The sequence below is a fragment of the Drosophila persimilis genome, unplaced genomic scaffold (assembly GCF_003286085.1).
Source record: "Drosophila persimilis strain 14011-0111.01,24,50 unplaced genomic scaffold, DperRS2 tig00000824-arrow-arrow-pilon, whole genome shotgun sequence".
Lineage (NCBI taxonomy): Eukaryota > Metazoa > Arthropoda > Insecta > Diptera > Drosophilidae > Drosophila > Drosophila persimilis.
In genome coordinates, this window is record NW_020825358.1 from 732975 (window position 1) to 751696 (window position 18722).

The following is an 18722-nucleotide window of genomic DNA, read 5'->3' on the forward strand; positions in this document are numbered from 1 at the left end:
AATATTTCGCTCAAATCTACCACCAATTTTTGTTTGCGTGGCTTCTCTTGGCTAGAAGTTTGCCATAAAGTTTAGCGAATTTGATTTTGGACTGCAAGAGAAAGCAGTTTTTTTTCGCTTCTTTCTTTTTCTAGTTGCAACTGCAATTGCCACACCAATACCAAGACAGAGAGCGACCAAGAGACCGGAGTGTGCGCTGCGCATGCGCAACTCTGTTAGAATGCAATTTTCTGTTTCGCTTCTCTTTCTCTCTGTGTCTGTCTGTCTGTCTGTCTGTGTGTGTGTGTGTGTCTTTGTCTGTATCTGTGTTTGAACTTTGAAAAGTGGGTGAATGTACAGTAATGTTTGCTGCATGCTCAAATGCAATGCTGCAAGCCACAACAGCAACAACAAAACGTGGCAAATTCGTGACGTTCTGTCAGGGCCAAAATGGGCAAAAGAAAATCCAAAGGGAGAACAGGGGCCCAGGCCACAAGGGGAAATGATTTAGGGTTCTAGCCGATGGCATTTCTCGTACCCAGAAAGGTAATTGAATTTTTTACTGTTTGTACAAGTAAATCAATAAAATACGTGAATTATTGTAATGGAACGAATACCCCCTCCAAATAGCCACCAAATAGCGTTCTACATACGAGTTTTTTCAGCTAACCGAATGCACATTTATTCGAGTTTTATAATAATTAAAAAAAGAATTAAAACATATTTAAATTAATCAAATTTCAATGAAATATTCGTCGTTGTGGAAAATGGCGTTCAACTAAGAAAGGATCTATAAATGTGGGATCCTAAACTGCTGGTTTTCAGGGCAAATATTTAAAGACTATTCGGTTTTTAGGTTGAGAATTTAATATAATTAGTTGCAGATAAACTTAAGGGTCCACTAAATAATTCCTTGGAAGGGAACAAAATATCTTGTAAAATTATATGATAATCAAATGATTTGCATATTTTTCAGTTTAGTGGAAATTTCCACATAGAAGTTCCATTTGTTCAGATGTTCTTATAGATGATATGTACATATGTTGATGGGAAATAAACTTTAGAAGAACAAATTAAATTGAATAAATTCTTTACTAAGAGTGAACATCGTTCCACTAACTTAAACTTAAGTTTACTCTCATATAAATATAATACAATAATACAATAAATACCATATTTCGATTTAGCTATACACAAGTATTTCTTTTACACCTACATTTCATACAATATTTCTTTAGCCCCATTTTATAGGTGATTACCTTTTGGTGTTGTTGTTGCTGCTGCTGCTGTTGCTGTTGCTGTTGCTGTTATTGCCGTGTGTTCCATCTGCTGTTGAAGGCCACGGTAATCTTGAACTGTTTTATAAATTGGCACACTTATGCAAAGTCAACGACTCGTCGCCGCCTGCTTTCCTCTCTCTCTCTCTCTCTCTCCTCTGTCGCACTCTCTTCCTCTTGGTGCTGCCCCTCTATCCACATCACAGCACGAAGTGGCTGAAAAACAGTTAACTGACTTCGTCGCTCGTGGAGCTTCGTGTGGATAGCCGAAAGCCCAGCTCAAGCAAGCTCGCGCTGTCTGTGTGTCTGCCAAAGTGTATGTGTGTGTCTGTGTGTGTGTGTGTGTGTGGAGTTGCATAACTTTCATGCCATCGCGCAGCCAGCATGAACGAAGCGCCACAAAAGTTCATTCGCCTCGTGCACTCCATTCCGTTTGGTCTTCCTCTACCAATCCTCCTCCTCCTCATCCTCCTCTTCCCACCTCTTTGGACTCTGCCTCTACCATCCATTGCCACCACGCTCTTTCCCTCTCGCTCTCTCGCATCTGTCTGGCTCTGGCTCTGGCTCGGCCGCTGGCTTTGGCTCTCCTTCTCTCCTGGTTTTTTTCTTTCATTCTTTTTCCGTCTTTCAGTTTGCTTTTCTCTTTTTTACTGAGCTGGGCTTTCGTTTGCTTTGGGAAAAAAGTTTTCTGTGTGTGTTTCTTGTTGTCTTGTCTCTTGAAAAAGGAATGTTTGTGACGTTTTTGGGTGAATGTTGCTTTTGGGTAGAAACAGAGAGAGAAAGAAAGAGCGGCAGTGAAAGAGGAGCTTCGATGGAGAGGCTGGAGAGATGTCGTCGTCGTCGTCGTCGTCGATCTGTGTGCAGCATTGTTAAAGGTCAGTTCTCTTACCTAACTTTGATTGCATTTCTGTCTTCCTATCTCCCTCTCGTGTTTTTTGTTGGTTTTCTTGGGAATTTGTGTTTGATGTTGGTCAATACCGTTTTTTTGTTTTTGTTTTTGGGCAAACAGTTAAAAGGGTTCGTTTGGTCAGTAAAAATGATTAGTTAACCAAGGTAGTAATACTCAAAAAGGTGCTAAAGGTACACAGCCATACTCAAGTGGCCATTAGAAAATTGTAAGGAAAATGCTTAGCACACAGCAGAGCATCAGGTAATACGAGTATGTAGAAATATTGGTAATCCTGATGAAAATCAATAGAGATACCGGTGTCCAGTGTGCTGCACTCCAATCAGAATATACACTATTGAAAATTCCCATTCCAAATCAAATAAAAGCACCCAACTAGCTAACAATTATTCATAATTTCCATCAATTTTCCTCAATTCCCTTGGTGCAAAGCCAAACCTTAACCCTCAACGAGCCAACACACAGTGTCAGGCTATCACGCCCGCCAAATGGGTTAAAACAATTAAAATAGATTACCGAACAAAAGGCATTCAACTCCGTAGTGAATCTGGGGAAATGTATTGTTAATATGAGTGGTATGTGTTCGTTAGACTAACAATTACGATTTTCGTTGAAGCCCACACACAAATAGTTCTATAGCTGCCCCTCAGCCACTGCGCTGGCACCCCCACCGCGCCCCCTCCCATCGCAAAACGAAATGCACGCGAGAGCGATGCACACGAACAACTACAATGATGATGGAAAAAAGCTTTCAAATTGTTTAGAACAAAATCGAAACGAAACGAAACGAAAAAAAAACTGCATGCGAGAGGCCCACACAGCAAATGCAAATTGTGACGCCCCACACACATGGGCTGCGATAGAAATACAGAGAGAGGGAGCGAGAGAGAGAGAGACAGCCCCCCATGATGGCCGCGACATTCAACTTGAACTTTTTGCGCACTCGCTCGCGCTCGCTCTCTCACACACTCACAAGCACAGAGCAGAGCGCGAGTGCATAGAAAATAATCAAGATCAAGTTTCTTCCGGCATTTTGCACAACAACAAAAACTAGAGCTTTGGCCAAACAGACAGAGAGAGAGAGAGAGAGAGGGAGAGAGAGCAGGCGAACGAATGAGTGCGCTTGATTTAGAGTGCAAGAGAAAGAGAGTTTCGTGTAAAAGAGAGCAGCCCGCTAGTTTAAGAGAGCTTTGACTTAGCTTTTGTGCGAGTGTGCGAGTGTGTGAATGCTTTACGGCAAGTGCATTTTCTGTTGCTATCTCTTACTACGTGTATGATGTCACTGCTGGTGCCGGCGCTGCTTCCCCTGCCCTTGTCACCCGCCACCCGCCACCCGCCACCCATCCACAAAGGGTCGATGATGATTTGATTTCTTTCCCTGCTCTTCGATTAATGAATGCCATTATTAAGCTTAGATTTTTCTTATTTTTTGGGGGTGAATAATTTTCTGAATCAATTTGATAGATTCTTAATTTTCCATTCCTTGCTTCAGTTTCAGTATGGACTTTTCTGTGGCCTGGCTTTTCCCGCTCTTTGCTTAAATCTAGCATTTTCTTTCCTTTTTGCTAAGCATTTTTAAGCAGTTTTCCATTTCTGTCCAAAATCTGGCAGACTCATTTTCACTCGGGAAAGCGCTGCTATATGTGAAATTCTTGGAAAAGTCGAAAACACACTTGCAACAGCAGCAGCAGCAGTAGCGGCAGCAACAACAGCGTCATCGTGGTAAGCATTGAACTCGATTTTGTTTTCATTGCCGCCTGAATTTCTAAAACGCAGCTAATTAGTCGAGAGTGTTGCCTCTGCCACTGCCACTGCCTCAACCACTGCAGTCGCTGCCGTTGCACTTGCAACGTTGTTGCTGCTTCTTTAGCTGTGTTCCACTTTTCTGGCAGTTTTCCACTTTTCCCCCAGCCAGTGGCGCGAGTGCTGCCGTTGCTGCTGCTGCTGCTGCTGCCACTGCCGCTGCCTACTGCAGATTTCACACGCGGCCAAGCAATTCATCATAAAAATTATTGTAAACTGGAGTCAATTGGCAAGAGCGGAAGGGTGGGTAGGGGAGGGGCGGGTGGCACTGCCAAGATGTTAGCTTAAAACCGAAATGAAAATAAGTTTTTCCAAGTCCAAGTCCAAGACGAAGACCACGGCCCAGGCCGTAGCAATAGACGCCGCCGCGGCCGCGCCTTGTGTGTGTTTGTTTAAATAAAATGAAAGTTTTTTTTTTTTGCTTTTGGCGAACGCGCGCGCCAATGTTTGACACACATAGAAGGCGGCAGTCTATCAGTTAGTCAGTTAGTCAGTCAGTCAGTCTATCAGTCGGTTAGTCCATCAGTGTTCAGTTCAGTTGGTCTTGTCTCTCAGTCTGTTAGTGGAACGTGGCAGCAGACTTTGTTTTAGTCAAAGACTTGCAACGGTCGTTGCCGTTTCGCTTTTGCTGTCTTTCCAGTGGTTTTTCTTTCCGTGGCATTATGATTTCATTTTCTAATCGAGTTCGTCTTCGTCTTCGGTTTGATATCGTTTTCCAAGCAGATTTCATTCCGCGTTGGTCAACAAAGAAAAGCGAGCGCGCGATGCGATGCGAAATAAAATCACGCATACGCCGCGTATGACGAAAGTGAAATAGGCAAGGCGCGAGCCATAAAACGAAGGCCCAAAACGAAGCCAAGTAAAAGAGAAACAGGGAGAGACAGAGAGCGAAAGGCCTACGCAGTGGGAAAGGTAAAGAGAGGAAAGCGGGAAGAGGGAGAGAGAGCGAAGGCACAGCTAGAACGGTAGCTAGCGCTTCACTTTTTTTTTTCGGCAGTTCAACAAACTTTGGGCACCAAAAGAAGAAGGGAACTTGGGTCAATAAACTACGAAAGCCGCCACCATGGAGATCGTTAGACGATGATGATGATGGTGCTGAAGATGAACCCAGTCTTTTGTTTGGGAAATACGCATGCAAAGAAATGCCATAGAGCGAGGTCAATGGCAGAGAGGCGCCGGAAAAAGAAATTCAATGTAAAGTGGCGGCCGCATCGGCGGAAAATTGTAAATTAAATAATTAAGAAATACATATACATATGAAAACTTCGGGGATATTACTTTGCAGCGCAAGAGAAAAACTATATCCATTAAAATTGATGGCTGTGAGAATTTATGCATTCAATTACATATTTTGAAAAATACGCATAATTCAATTTAATTTCTTCAAATTCAAATTCTAACCGCTTCATTGAATTTACACTTCAACTCCAGCAGACGGCGCCTGTGAGCAAAACAACATCGCCCTCTATGGACAAATGAATGTAACTCTTCATATCGATATAGTGCAAATCGATATTTCCATCAAACACAAAACAAACGCAGATAATGTGCACCAGGTGACACCCAACCGCGAGCAAAAAATATATTAGGCACTTACTGTCGATGGACAATTTTGCTGATCTGAGATGGATTTGAAGGATTTACAAACAGTACCATTTTTTTTTTGCTGTTTAACTCAAGGTGTTATGTTCTGTGTAAATAGAGGGGGGCCTAGTGGGTTAAGTTCTTTTTTCATCAGTATATGTTCTAACTAAAACGGTATATTTTGGTATATTCTGAGGGTCAGACCGTACATTTCATTGATAATCTGCGGTCACACTGATCACCATCGCTATTGTTTACATGTGTGAACAGTTTTACCTAATTTTACGAAAAATAACAAACAAAAATACAAAATAGGCACGAGATGAGTTCGCCAACAAATAAAAATGCCAGCGAAACGAACGGGAACAAGCCGAAAAAGTCGGGCAAAACAAACTCCAACGCCAAGGGTGGCACTCTGGACTCGCGCGGGGAATTGGCGGACCTCATAAAAAAGAAGGCCGAAACTTCGGTGAGACATGCACAAACACGGGTTTGTACAACAAATTATATCAATCTTGTGACCCACAGGAGCAACTGGCCAACCTGGAACGCCAGATATATGCCTTCGAGGGCTCTTATCTGGAGGACACGCAACTGTGCGGCAACATAATACGCGGCTGGGAACGCTACCTCACCTCCAACAAAGCCACCAACTCAAAGGCCGACAAACGCAATCGAAAGTTCAAGGAAGCCGAGCGCCTGTTCTCAAAATCCAGCATTACCTCAATGGCTATATGTAACCGTAAGTGGATAAAGCCTTTAAGAAAACATATTCTACACATCTCTTCCTTCTGCCAGCCGAGCGTGCCAGTGAATCGGACTCCATAACGAATGAGGACTCCAGCGACAATCAGATCTCAATGAACCAGCATACGACCACAGCCCATGACGGGGCCACGACAATCAAAAGCACACCAAAAGATGAAAAGGGTAAGGTGGAGATGCTATCAGGTCCCGACGGGTTGCGATTCCTTTATGCATATTATTTTACATAAATTTAGTTTGTAAATAACCCAAAAGAATGAATGTATGTATGGCTGGGATATCCTGAAAAATGCTCTCATTAACGTGTCGCACTTTTATCCCCACAGATTCACCCTCGCATCGGAATGAGGGAAGCCTGTCTGCCAGTGGGGGAGGAGGGGGTACGGGTAGCAGCGGATCCGGAGGAACCAACAAAGATTTACTGGGTACACCCACTTCCACAACAAAAAGCAAACTCACGTCCAGCTCCAGTGCCACGGCGAAGAAGAGCGGACACATAAACAAGAAAATACGGCATCGATGATAAGGATGGCCTCACAACAGAGAGTTAACAAACCACTTAATGAGTTCAAACAGATTTGAAATTACTTTTTAATTACAATTAATAAAAGAAAAGTAGAATTAAATGGTTGTCTTTTCAATTAATTTGCTGCCACCCGACTTTGCTCAGTCTGGCCACACTGAATCGATGAAGGTACAGCTGGGTAGCTTCAGCTGACGGCCAAATGACGTGTATTCTAGTTCCCGAACCAGAACTAACTTGGAATTTTTTGTTTAAACCTTTTCTTATGAAAAATTCAATAAAAGGGAGTTGAATAATTAGCCATTCGTGTAGAATATTGTTATCAGTCGGATACAATTATGTGTTCAGGACAGAGGGTCCTAGCTATCTAGTAATATTCCACCGAATATCAAAATCGAGTAATATGATTGTAGACCATTGTAGACCAGGGGGTATTCAAATACACTACACGAAGATAATAAAACCTGAAAAATTTAAGCGAAGTTCAGTTGAAAAATATCTTGGTCATTTAAGATGAATAAAAACAGAATTTAATAACAGTACTATTTTCCGCGGTTTAGCTCAAGGTGTTCGTGTTTAAATAGAGGGCGTTTAGTGGGTTAAGTAAGATTTTCATCGGTATATTTTGAAAATGAGAAGGTATATTTCGGTATATTTTTGAGGTCAGACGCTCATAATGAATGGGCTATAGAAAGGGGTATGGACAACGGGCAAAAACAGCCAAGGCAAATTGCAGGGTTCGTACGAACTTTCACCTCGCGTGTGAGGACAACATACCTTGAAGACAAAATCGGCAAAGTACATTGGGAATATGGGGTGGATTTTACATAGCCTGCGTTGAATTTTCTGGGCCATTTTGCCTGTTGTACATACCCTCTTTTTCCTCCCATTATGTAGCAAATGTGTAGTTTTAACGAGAAATATTTTTCTGTCGGCAAAATTATTGTTGAAACAAACATATTTGACATCATATCCTGTTGGGGGAACTCAACGACTTTTGGCACAGGAACAGCTCCTGCTGAACAAACCCTTCAATATCGACAACCAAACGCACGCACCTCTCGCCAGCATGGGTACGATGCCACAGCAGCTACGGTTCCGTGCAATTTGTTTATGTCTGCTCGTCGTCGGCAGCTGCTACGTGTCGCAGTCGCAAGCAGACGAGCACAATCACAAGGTGAGTTTGCATGCACCTGTTCTAACTGCTGACCGAACTGCATTCCGCATTCCGCAATCCGATTCCCATTCCAGTACAATGACAGAGAGGAAGTGGTCCTGTGGATGAACACGGTGGGGCCGTACCACAATCGTCAGGAGACGTATGCCTACTTCTCGCTGCCATTCTGCAGCGGTGGGAAGTCGTCCATTTCCCACTACCACGAGACGCTGAGCGAGGCTCTCCAGGGAGTGGAGCTGGAGTTCAGTGGCTACGAGATGGACTTCAAGACGGACGTGCAGCGATCCACCATCTGCATGGTGACGCTGGCGGACGAGAGCGTCAAGGCCTTCACCTATGCGGTGATGAATGAGTACTGGTACCAGATGTACATCGATGGCCTGCCCATCTGGGGCAAGGTGGGCGAACGGGACGATCGCGATGGCAAGTACTATATCTTCACGCACAAACGGTTCGACATTGGCTATAATGGCCAGCAGATTGTGGACATCACACTGACGACGGATGGGCGGGAGGAACTAAAGCCAGGGGCACAGATCAATTTCTCGTATGAGGTCAACTGGAAGTCCAGCAAGGTGGAGTTCAAGAACCGCTTCGACAAGTATCTAGATCCCAACTTCTTCCAACACAGGGTGAGAAATACATGACATCATCCGCGCTGCTTTTTTTAAGCGTTCATTTCTTACAGATCCATTGGTTCAGCATCTTCAACAGCTTCATGATGGTCATCTTCCTGGTGGGCCTTGTGTCCATGATTCTGATGCGCACTCTGCGCAAGGATTATGCCCGCTACAGCAAGGATGAGGAGGTGGACGACATGGAGCGCGATCTGGGCGATGAGTATGGCTGGAAACAGGTCCATGGCGATGTCTTCCGCTCCCCACCCCACACGCTGCTCTTCTCTGCTTTGGTCGGAGCTGGCTATCAGCTCATCTCTGTTGTGTTTTGCGTCATCATGTTTGCCATTGTCGGCGAACTCTACACGGAACGTGGCTCCATGCTGTCCACGGCGATATTTGTGTATGCCGCCACCTCGCCCATAAATGGATACTTTGGCGGATCGCTCTATGCCCGTCTGGGTGGACGCCTTTGGATCAGACAGATGCTGGCCTCGGCCTTCACAGTGCCTGTGGCTGTTTGCGGTACGGCTTTCCTTATCAATTTCATTGCCATTGGCTACCATGCCTCCCGCGCCATTCCCTTTGGCACCATGGTGGCCGTCACGTGCATTTGCCTGTTCGTCATCCTGCCGCTGACCCTCGTGGGCACTGTGGTGGGCCGCAATCTAGATGGCCAGCCGGATTTCCCCTGTCGCGTGAATGCGGTGCCGCGACCTATTCCCGAAAAGAAGTGGTACATGGAACCGCTGATCATTGTGCTGCTTGGTGGGGTTCTTCCCTTTGGCTCTATTTTCATTGAGATGTAAGAAAAAACCTTCCGAATATCGCAGAGACATCCTGTAATCTTGTATATTTATCCATTTTTCAGGTACTTCATCTTCACCTCATTTTGGGCATACAAAATCTACTATGTCTATGGATTTATGTTGCTGGTCTTCACCATCCTGACCATTGTCACCGTCTGTGTGACGATTGTGTGCACGTACTTCCTGCTCAACGCAGAGGACTACCGATGGCAGTGGACGAGTTTCATGGCGGCGGGATCCACCTCCATTTATGTTTATGCCTACTCGTTTTACTATTTCTTCTTTAAAACCAAGTGAGTCTACCCTTTGGATTCTGGAATGAATATGGAATTCTAATCCCTTTTGCCTTTCAGAATGTTTGGCCTGTTCCAGACGGCGTTTTACTTCGGCTATATGGCCCTGTTTAGCGGCGCCTTGGGCATCATTTGTGGCACTGTCGGCTATGTTGGCACGAATCTGTTCGTGCGCAAAATTTATTCCAATGTGAAAATAGACTAGGATGAAGATCAGATGATCCGCCCAACCCCCAACCGCGCACCACCCCCCCTCCCAGATCTGTATATCATCGGAAACAGTCTACTATTGTATTTACTTAGTAGAGCTTTAGTTAACAATATTCTGCGTGTTTTCTTTTGCTCCATTCGACCTCCCACGCTGTGTTGGCATCCCCTGTTTATTTCTGTTAGTTTCTCAGAGATCACTTCTCATGTTGGTGTGAAAATGAATGCCAGTCCGATGTATTCGCACCAAAGATTATATATTCAATTTATCTATGTATAGGCATGGCCATAGTACATATGTATACAATATCGCAACCGTTTGATAATCATGTACAAAAATGGAACAACTTCAAATCAATTGTAAAAATGTATTGGATCCAAATTGAGAGTTTAGTTAGTTGCATTTAATGATGCCATAAAACAATGGCAATCAATTCGAAAACTAATCAATTTCGTCCACTTCATTTTGATCTAATCAATGCGATAACTCTCTGTTGTTCATCAGCTAACTCGCTCTCCAAAATAATTAAACATGTAACAGAACAGAAACACATCATCTTAACTGAACCTTATTCTAAATCTTAATATTCATCTTCTTGTGTATCAAAATTAAAAGTATTTGATGTTCCACGAATTGTTTACAAGAAAAACCCTCCCACTTGAGATCTTTGGGTTCGAAAAATGTACTGTTCGGCTACGTGCTATGGCCTATGTCTAAATACATATATTATTTAAATTGTATGCCTAGAAAACTTATCAAATCTATGCAATTGCAACAAAATGTGACTTGAATTTGTTTGCGCCAATTAAGTTTATGTACGATGCAGATGAAATGTGCTGATTAGCAATAGTCGATAATCTAATAAATAATAAATAATAAATTCAATATGAAAAGCCAAGAAACCCCCCCACAAAGCCTAGCTGCATCAGATGCTATCACCATCGTTGTTAATCAGCTCTCTTAAATTTTTTTAAAATATTTGTTGTTAATTTGCTCTCAAAAGCTTATCTGTCAATTTATTAGAGTGGAGGCGTAAGCGCCAATTTCTTATTCTTTTTTTGTTGTCTTTTTCGATTTGCAGGGAGGCAACAGAGGCATAGCTGGGGTAAGTACTTTTGGGATTATTCCATGACAGCGCCATTGATAAAGACATTTTTTGTGTGTCGGATTATCGATAGTATTTTGGGCATACTTCGAGTCCGTATAGGGCACGGCAGAGTGGGTTATGCTCTGACGATAGTCGGAGTTTCCTTTGTCTGTTCCGCTATCTGTGCCTCCCCGCCCTTATCTAAGCGCTCTGGAGGGGTCCAATGTCACATGGCGCTCCCTGGAAGTCTCCACTTATACATGGAGTGGACGCAGGAGTGGGGCACTAATGGCGCGTGTATTCTCGGGGGCCTTTGTGTAGTCAATGGTATGCTCCGACATGTCGGAACTGTAACAGGGCGGGCAGAACCTTTTCATTTCCAGTCCAACAAGAACCAAAGATTCGTTTGGTAATTTATGCTAATTTTGATAAAACTATAACGGCGCTTGCTGGAATTTTCTGGAAAGTGTTGAAGCGTAAAAGAAAACGTATGGACTGAAGGGTTTAATGTGACACCAAGCGGTCCCCATCTCTGCCCACCTCCACATAAATGGTTTGATTTAAACAAATTTTACGACTTGATTGACATCAGATGCACTGCTGATGGTTCTGTACCAATGTATCCATTGGAATAGAACCCTGCTGACCCAGTTTGTGAGTCTCTAACGTGGCTTGGTCTCTGGCTAATGACGCTCGTATATATGTAGGCATGTAGCCAACTTGTTGCATAAATTATCATAAATGTCAGAACCGATGGATGTTGATAGCGTTTTTCCATTTGATGTGCGGCCCATCTCCCTTTCGATGCTGTGGGCCAAGAACAGTTATGGCCGATAAAGGTGATGCGGGAAAATGTATTTTCCGATTCTATTTACATATTTAAATGTCTGTCAATCCAGCCTCTGCGGCGGTTTGAAGATGAACCTTATAAAAGCCCGATCCCAGGTCATTGCTCAGATCAGTCTCTTCCGCAACCACAGCATGAGATCTTCTGTCCTCTTGGCTATCCTTCTTTTGGGTGAGTTTTGACAGACAACGGGCTGGACCGGACCGGGCTTTCTTTTACTAAACATCCTTCGCTTACAGGCATTTGCATTTGCTCAGGCGTTCAGGCTTCGCTGGTGAAATGCTCTTGTGATCCTGGTCCAGCTGGAGAGCGAGGACCCCCGGGACCTCCGGGACCGCCTGGAGCTGGTTTCGGCGGTGGCGGTGGCGGTGGTGGTGGCATTGGCGGAGGACATGGTGGCGGCTTTTGGCCCTATCCACCCACGCCTCCTTTCACTCCGAATCTGCCGATCATTCCAGGACCGAGAGGTCTTCCCGGACCCCCAGGCCCGCCTGGATATTGCTTCCCGTGTCCGGCAGTGCCGCCACCGATCAGGGCATACCCTCCTCCTCTGGGAGTTCCCGTGCCACCATTTTTGTCCACTCAGGTGGGAGGAGGCGGTGGAAATGCCGCCTCCGCTTTGACCTCTGCAGTGGGCAACATCATAGTGATTCCCTCGGGTGCGGGAACGGGATTAACTGGACGCGCACAGTTCTACCACATCTCGCCCGATGGCCAGGTGCTGCGGATCGATCCCCCAAAGGATGTTCCCAATGAACTCTTCGATTCCCTGGGTGCTTCAGCAACCAATCCAGCGCCACAGCCGCCTCAACCGCTCCAGCCCACGTCGGCCTCCTTGTCGGGCATAACGCCACCGCCCACCCAGGCCACGCCCGGCGAGCAGCAGCAGACCACCGTAACGCCCGAGGTCCTGGACGAGACTGTGTTCGCGGTCAGTGGCAATCGAGGCAAGGACTTCCTGCGCGGCAACTCCGAGGCCAGCGACTGGCGGCGGATCCTTCTGCTCGGCGAGCGTCCCACCGAGGCGCCCATCGCCCAGCACCATCCCAGCCAGCTCGGCAACAGCATGGAGAGCTTCCAGCGGGCTCTGGTCGAGCTGAAGGAGAAGTATGCCACACTCATGCAGCCAAGGAGCGGCAATCGATACGCGGTCATTCTCTGAGACACAGGCAGCTCCCAAATAAGTTATAAATAAAGTACTGAATTTTTTTTTTACATTTAGATTGATCGGACCACTTTTTTTTACCAGCCAGCTCTTTTTACTATGTTTAGATGCATTTCTTGGAAATCCAATTGGCAAATCGAATTTCTTAGTAATGATACGATCCAAGAGCGGACTTTCTCTCCCATCAGGCATTTGATAGGTCTTTCGATTTGAGTCTCAACCGTCAGAAGGCCTCAAATTGAATTTCCCAGAAATGGCTGGGATACAAATACGATTTTTGTATCTGCAGCAATTATCAGATAGATAGGGCATATATTTTTGCGCAATATATTTTATATTGCCACATGATTTGGCGACTCTTGTCACTTGGCTTCTGGGAGCTTAAGATGTCTATCAGACGTCCAGCTAGACGGGCTGTCAAAACAGCAGAAGTGATACGCGTCATCGTCATCGTTTGCTAAAATCAGAGTCCGCTTTCTGCTCTTTCGTCGTCATCAGATGCATTTCACAGAACTTGAAAGACATTTCATGAGTAAAGATAAGCTCGTCAGATCAGACCGTATCTGGGTTCGTGTGTACTAGCATTGATAGGATTAGTTGGGGCCCAACACATTGAATAGATCATGTGACGCTATGGGTTTTATTTGTCAGAGATTAGGAGAGCCCCTGACAGATACCACTCTTTCTTCTGATACCTCTCTTCTATGACAATCAGTAGACCTTATAAATCTAGGGTGTGTCAGAGATCCCGATCATAACAGACACTACACACTTTATCCGCCCAAAGGTACAACTTTATACGTCACTAAATGGATTTCATCATACTGCCATCGATTAGTAAAGAACCTTTGACTGGGCAGAGAATATATATTGAGTATTGAGACTAGGTACATAGGAACCTAGGAACTCTTCAAAGGTAGAAAATCTAGATATAGCATGACGGACAGGGGATTATATGAATATAATGAATGAATATACCCAGAGGTAAAACCCTCAACGTCATGAAAGTCATGTGAAAATCTTTGAAACAGATAAGCAAATTCAACTATATTGATTATATATATATTTATATATGTATATATATGTGGTATTTATTGATTGGAAATTATGTCTTATAGAATGTACAAGTAATCCCCAATCTAATTTCGTTTCTTGAGCTCCTTTCAGGCGGAACGGTGCGTCAGGCATCTATCAATCTTTTGAGTATTCATTGATATTGATGATGATAAAGCGGACGTGAGAATCGTCAAGTGGTCAAGCCCTAATTAAGAGTCCTTCTGGCTGTCAATCAGTTGGTGGCAGCCTGGCAGGCGGTCAGCCCATCGCCCACACAGGCGGCAAAGGCCATCATGTGCGGAATGGTGTTCTGCTCGTACACTCCAGTGAAGAGGTGCGCCCACGGACCGGAGGCAAACACGGCCACGTCCTCGCCACCGTGCGTCTCCGACTCGAGTGGCACCATCGCTGGGAAGAGCTGATCAAAGTCCCCGGTGGCCAGGACGACGGGATCCTCCCGCTGGTGCGTCTCCGTGTTGTAGTAATAGTCGAAGCTCTTGCCATTGGCATAGCTGAGGGGCAGGTAGGGCTTATTATCGAGGCCGTTCGCCTTGGCCGATCCAAAGATGTCGCTGCCACGGGGCTGATACCCGGCCACGCTGAACGTATGCGAGTGATCGGAGGTGACCACGATCAGGGTGTCCTCCGGGTTGGTGATCTCGCGGGCCCGCTTCACAGCCTTCGACAGCTCGGCGGTCTCGTCGAGGGCTATGCGCGCCATGGTATCGTGATGACTGATGTCGATCTTGCCGCCCTCCACAAAGAGGAAGTAGCCCTCCTCCTCGGTCTCCAGCACTTCGATGGCCTTCTCCGTCATCTCCTCGAGAGTCGGTTCGTTGTTCTCCGGATCGGCCAGCTGCTCCACATGATAGTGCATGTGGCCGCTGCTGAAGAGCCCCAGCAGACGACCCGTCTCTGTGGCATTCACTTTGAGCAGCTTCTTCTGGGTCTTCACGAAGGTGTTGCCAGCGTCCAGCGCCTCGAATTCCTCCACCAGATTGCGGCCATCGGTGCGACGTCCCTTGTCATAGAACTCGGGATCGTAGAAGTTCCTCTTGCCGCCGCCGAGCATCACCTTGAGCCGGCTGCCCACCTCCCCGTATATCAGCTGCATGGCAATGTCCTGCAGTCCCTCGGCCTGCTCGCCGCAGCCCTCCTCCAGCAGGGCATTGTTCTCCCATTCGCGGTCCGCCGTGTGGGCATACACGCCCGAGGGCGAGGCATGGGTCACGCGCGTGGTGGTGACCAGTCCGGCCGCCTTTCCGCTGTCCATAGCCCACTTGCCCAGGGAGAACACATGATTGCTGGCATTGGCCATGGCCTGGCAGTCGCCACGCAGCACATGGCCGTTCACACCGATGGTTCCGTAGTTGGCCTTCACGCCGCACAGATAGGAGGTCGAGGTGCAGGCACTGTCCGGCACTATCTTGTCCACGGAGTAGACCTTCGAGAGGCCAGTGAAGGGGAACTCCTCGAAGGAGAGCTTCTGCTCCTCGCCGCCAATGTAGCTCCTGGCAGCAGCCAGCGTGGCCAGTCCCATGCCGTCGCCCAGGAAGAGTATGATGTTCTTGGCCCGGTTCGTGTTTCGCACATGGCTCAGCTTTTCCCGCAGCAGCTGCTTGCTGGCCGCGTGCCAGTATGCCTGGGTCGCCTCCTCACTGCTCGTCCTGGCACGGGCGCTCCTTGGCAGATGCGGATGCATGGACTCCTCGTCATCTACGGGTGCCCTTTTGGGCACCGCTGCACCCAGCGCCAGGGTGATCAGGCCCAGGCCCACAAAGAACTTCAGAGTCAGAGTCATTTCTCTCTCCACGTTGCTTTCACTGCGTTAGCCAAGTGAATACTGTACTTTTCAGCACATAACAGGCCGCTATATAGCCCCCGATCCAGATCAGGTGCCGCTCGTGTGAGGAGTCGATAGGGCAGTGGCCAGGGGCTAGAATTTATGGCTCCTCCTTGGCCAGACCGTGATACTCACGTTTCCATTCGCCACTCGAGATAATCATTAATCGATGGCCACTTTAGATTCCACAAATCACAAAAACACAATCATATAATACACGTACTATACAGCAGTATTACAGTAACAAAGTGTGCAAAATCGGTGGCTATATAACCGATTCGATTCGGCTAATTTGGACAGTCTAACGGCAACCGTCTGAAGATGCAGAAAACTTTTGTGCCTCTCATATTGGGCTCTCTGGCGCTTGTGGTCGCGCTGGTCTCGTCCTCGGCGATCCCACCCAAAGTACGGGCCGGGCTATCCGAAGAGCAGGAGAATGGTAAGTGGCACCGTTCGTACGTTAAACGTTACGAACCGAAAGCAATCGGTCGTCAACGATCATTCGTTGAAAACCCCAAAACGCGCATACTCCTATCTACGACCAATAGAAAACCAATGCCCCGCGATTGTGTATCTGAAATCTTGTTCGCTTATTAAGATCGGAATCTTATCTGAAATCTATTTTTGAGTTACTTTCAAACGTAAATCATTTGCGATGTTAATTATTTCATAATCACAAGCATCAAGTACTTGGATTTGGAGGTTAGCAGATGTAAAACGGGGAAATCTTCAATCCGAACGATGGGATCATAAATTGACACGATTCGGAAGGTTATATGAATGCCAAAGAGCTAAAGTGTTATGGAAAGAAAGTCAAACTGAGCTGATTAGATATCGATTGGATCAATATTTATGGCGGAAGAAAGAAAGTTGAAGAGTCTGGGGCACAAATATAATAATAGCTTGGAATTGATTAGATCTGTACGGGATGTTCGAAGAAAGTCGAGAATTGGGTGGGGGCATTGCGGATGGCAGGGCCGGAAATCACGGGTGTCCTGGTTCGTTTGAATCAAAGGATTAGATCCAAGGATTAGATCCAAGGATTAGATCCAAGGATTAGATGATTATTGAAAACAGAAATGAAATCATAGACCATTACCATATTTATGAACCCTAATTATAGCTGATTAACCAACGATTAGATTTTAATACAAAGTTCAATAATTTTTGTTGATTGTAAAAATAGACCAACATCCCCGTCTGCTGCCATCACGCGACTTTGTGGCACTTGACGAGGAGCTGGAAACACGTTTCTGGCACGATAAGGCCCAGACCATTCTCGCCGATAAGCTGGCCACCCATGAAAAACTCAACGAGAACCGTGCCAAGAATGTGATTATGTTCCTCGGCGACGGCATGTCGGTGCACACGGTGGCGGCCACACGTGCCTTCCTCGGGGACAGCAACAAGCAGGTCTACTTCGAGAAGTTCCCCTACCTGGGACTCTCCAAGACATATGCCGTGGACGAGCGCACCCCGGACTCGGCCACCACGGCCACGGCCTACCTCTCGGGCGTCAAGGCCAACTACGGCACGATTGGCGTCAATGCCCAGGTGGAGCGAGCGGATTGTGTGCGAGGCGCCGACGCCAGCACCCACACCCAGAGCATTGGCCAGTGGGCACAGGAGGCGGGCAAGTGGGCGGGACTGGTGACCACGGCACGCGTGACTCATGCCTCCCCGGCTGGCGTCTACGCCCACACCGCGGAGCGGAACTGGGAGCACGACGGCCAGATCAGCGACTACGGCTGCAGCACCGAAGTGAACACGGACATTGCCCGCCAGCTGGTCGAGTGGAACGTGGGCCGGGATCTGCGTGTGATCATGGGCGGCGGACGGGCCTATTTCCGGGATCAGCTGATGCACGACGAGGAGGGCAATTGGGGACTGCGCAACGATGGCCGTGATCTGATCAAGGACTGGCAGGAGGACAAGGCCAATCGCGGAGCGAAGGGCAACTATGTCTGGTCGCTGAAGGGCCTCAAGGAAACGGATCTCAACCAGACCGACTATCTGCTGGGTCTCTTCGACGCCTCCCATCTGCCCTACCACGGCGACCGGCAGCGCTCCCACTTGGAGTACGCGGAGCCCTCGCTCTCCGAAATGACAGAGTCGGCCATCAAGCTGCTGAGTCGCAACGATCAGGGCTACTTCCTGTTCGTGGAGAGCGGCAGGATCGACATGGCCCATCATGCCACGCTGGCCCACAAGGCGCTCGAGGATACCGCGGAGTTCGCGGCGGCTGTGAAGCTGGCCAGGGATCTAACAAATGAGGATGACACTCTGATTGTGGTCACATCGGATCACTCGCACACCATGTCCATAAATGGTTATCCTGTAAGCTGAGAGTTGCTTCAGTCAGGCGATCAATCTTCTAATCGGTCCTTCCTTCCCTTATTTCTCCTGTAGAGCCGCCGCCAGAACATCTTTTCATTGGCCCCCAATCAGGCGGACGACGAGCTGCCCTTCACCATTCTCTCGTATGCCAATGGCCCTGGCAGCGGCGCGAACACCTACAGCGATGACAACGGACGCCTGGATCTCTCCCATGTGGACACAACGGCTGCGGATTTCCGTTTCCAGGCCACTGTTCCGCTGAGCAGCGAGACCCATGGCGCCGAGGATGTGGGCGTCTTCGCCTCGGGTCCCTTCGAGCATCTGTTCACCGGAAACTACGAGCAAAGCTCCATTCCAGCCATGATGGCCTATGCCGCCAACATGGGTCCCTTTTCGGAGGATAAACTCAAAGAGTAATTCCAAATAAAGTCTGACATAGAAAGAA

The 18722-nt window shown here is 47.0% G+C and overlaps 5 protein-coding genes across 6 annotated transcripts; 4 read left to right on the forward strand and 1 right to left on the reverse strand.

Annotated features, from left to right (window-relative positions):
- The first annotated feature begins 5820 nt into the window (after positions 1-5820).
- On the forward strand, positions 5821-6941 carry LOC6600316 (chromatin modification-related protein MEAF6). Of its 2 annotated transcripts, none has more exons than XM_002025334.2 (4): positions 5821-6019; positions 6079-6292; positions 6349-6480; positions 6642-6941. In XM_002025334.2, the coding sequence occupies exons 1-4, from the start codon at positions 5873-5875 to the stop codon at positions 6836-6838; spliced, it is 690 nt and encodes a 229-aa protein (XP_002025370.2). In that variant the 5' UTR covers positions 5821-5872; the 3' UTR covers positions 6839-6941. The 2 variants fall into 2 exon arrangements, with proteins under 2 accessions (XP_002025370.2, XP_026849070.1); XM_026993269.1 differs by having other exon boundaries at positions 6349-6577; positions 6642-6696.
- Positions 6942-7590: 649 nt separating this feature from the next.
- Positions 7591-10682, forward strand: LOC6600315 (transmembrane 9 superfamily member 3). The gene is made up of 5 exons (XM_026993237.1): positions 7591-8015; positions 8090-8647; positions 8704-9437; positions 9504-9734; positions 9795-10682. Exons 1-5 carry the CDS (start codon positions 7908-7910, stop codon positions 9937-9939), a joined length of 1776 nt encoding a protein of 591 aa, XP_026849038.1. The 5' UTR covers positions 7591-7907; the 3' UTR covers positions 9940-10682.
- A 1255-nt stretch (positions 10683-11937) lies between these two features.
- Positions 11938-13044, forward strand: LOC6600314 (collagen alpha-1(XVIII) chain). The gene is made up of 2 exons (XM_026993306.1): positions 11938-12047; positions 12116-13044. The coding sequence occupies exons 1-2, from the start codon at positions 11948-11950 to the stop codon at positions 13036-13038; spliced, it is 1023 nt and encodes a 340-aa protein (XP_026849107.1). The 5' UTR covers positions 11938-11947; the 3' UTR covers positions 13039-13044.
- Positions 13045-14087: 1043 nt separating this feature from the next.
- Positions 14088-15973, reverse strand: LOC6600313 (membrane-bound alkaline phosphatase). The gene has a single exon (XM_026993250.1). The coding sequence runs from the start codon at positions 15896-15898 to the stop codon at positions 14330-14332; it is 1569 nt and encodes a 522-aa protein (XP_026849051.1). The 5' UTR covers positions 15899-15973; the 3' UTR covers positions 14088-14329.
- Positions 15974-16251: 278 nt separating this feature from the next.
- Positions 16252-18713, forward strand: LOC6600311 (membrane-bound alkaline phosphatase). The gene is made up of 3 exons (XM_002025329.2): positions 16252-16379; positions 17127-18277; positions 18350-18713. The coding sequence occupies exons 1-3, from the start codon at positions 16262-16264 to the stop codon at positions 18692-18694; spliced, it is 1614 nt and encodes a 537-aa protein (XP_002025365.2). The 5' UTR covers positions 16252-16261; the 3' UTR covers positions 18695-18713.
- The last annotated feature ends 9 nt before the right edge of the window (positions 18714-18722 follow it).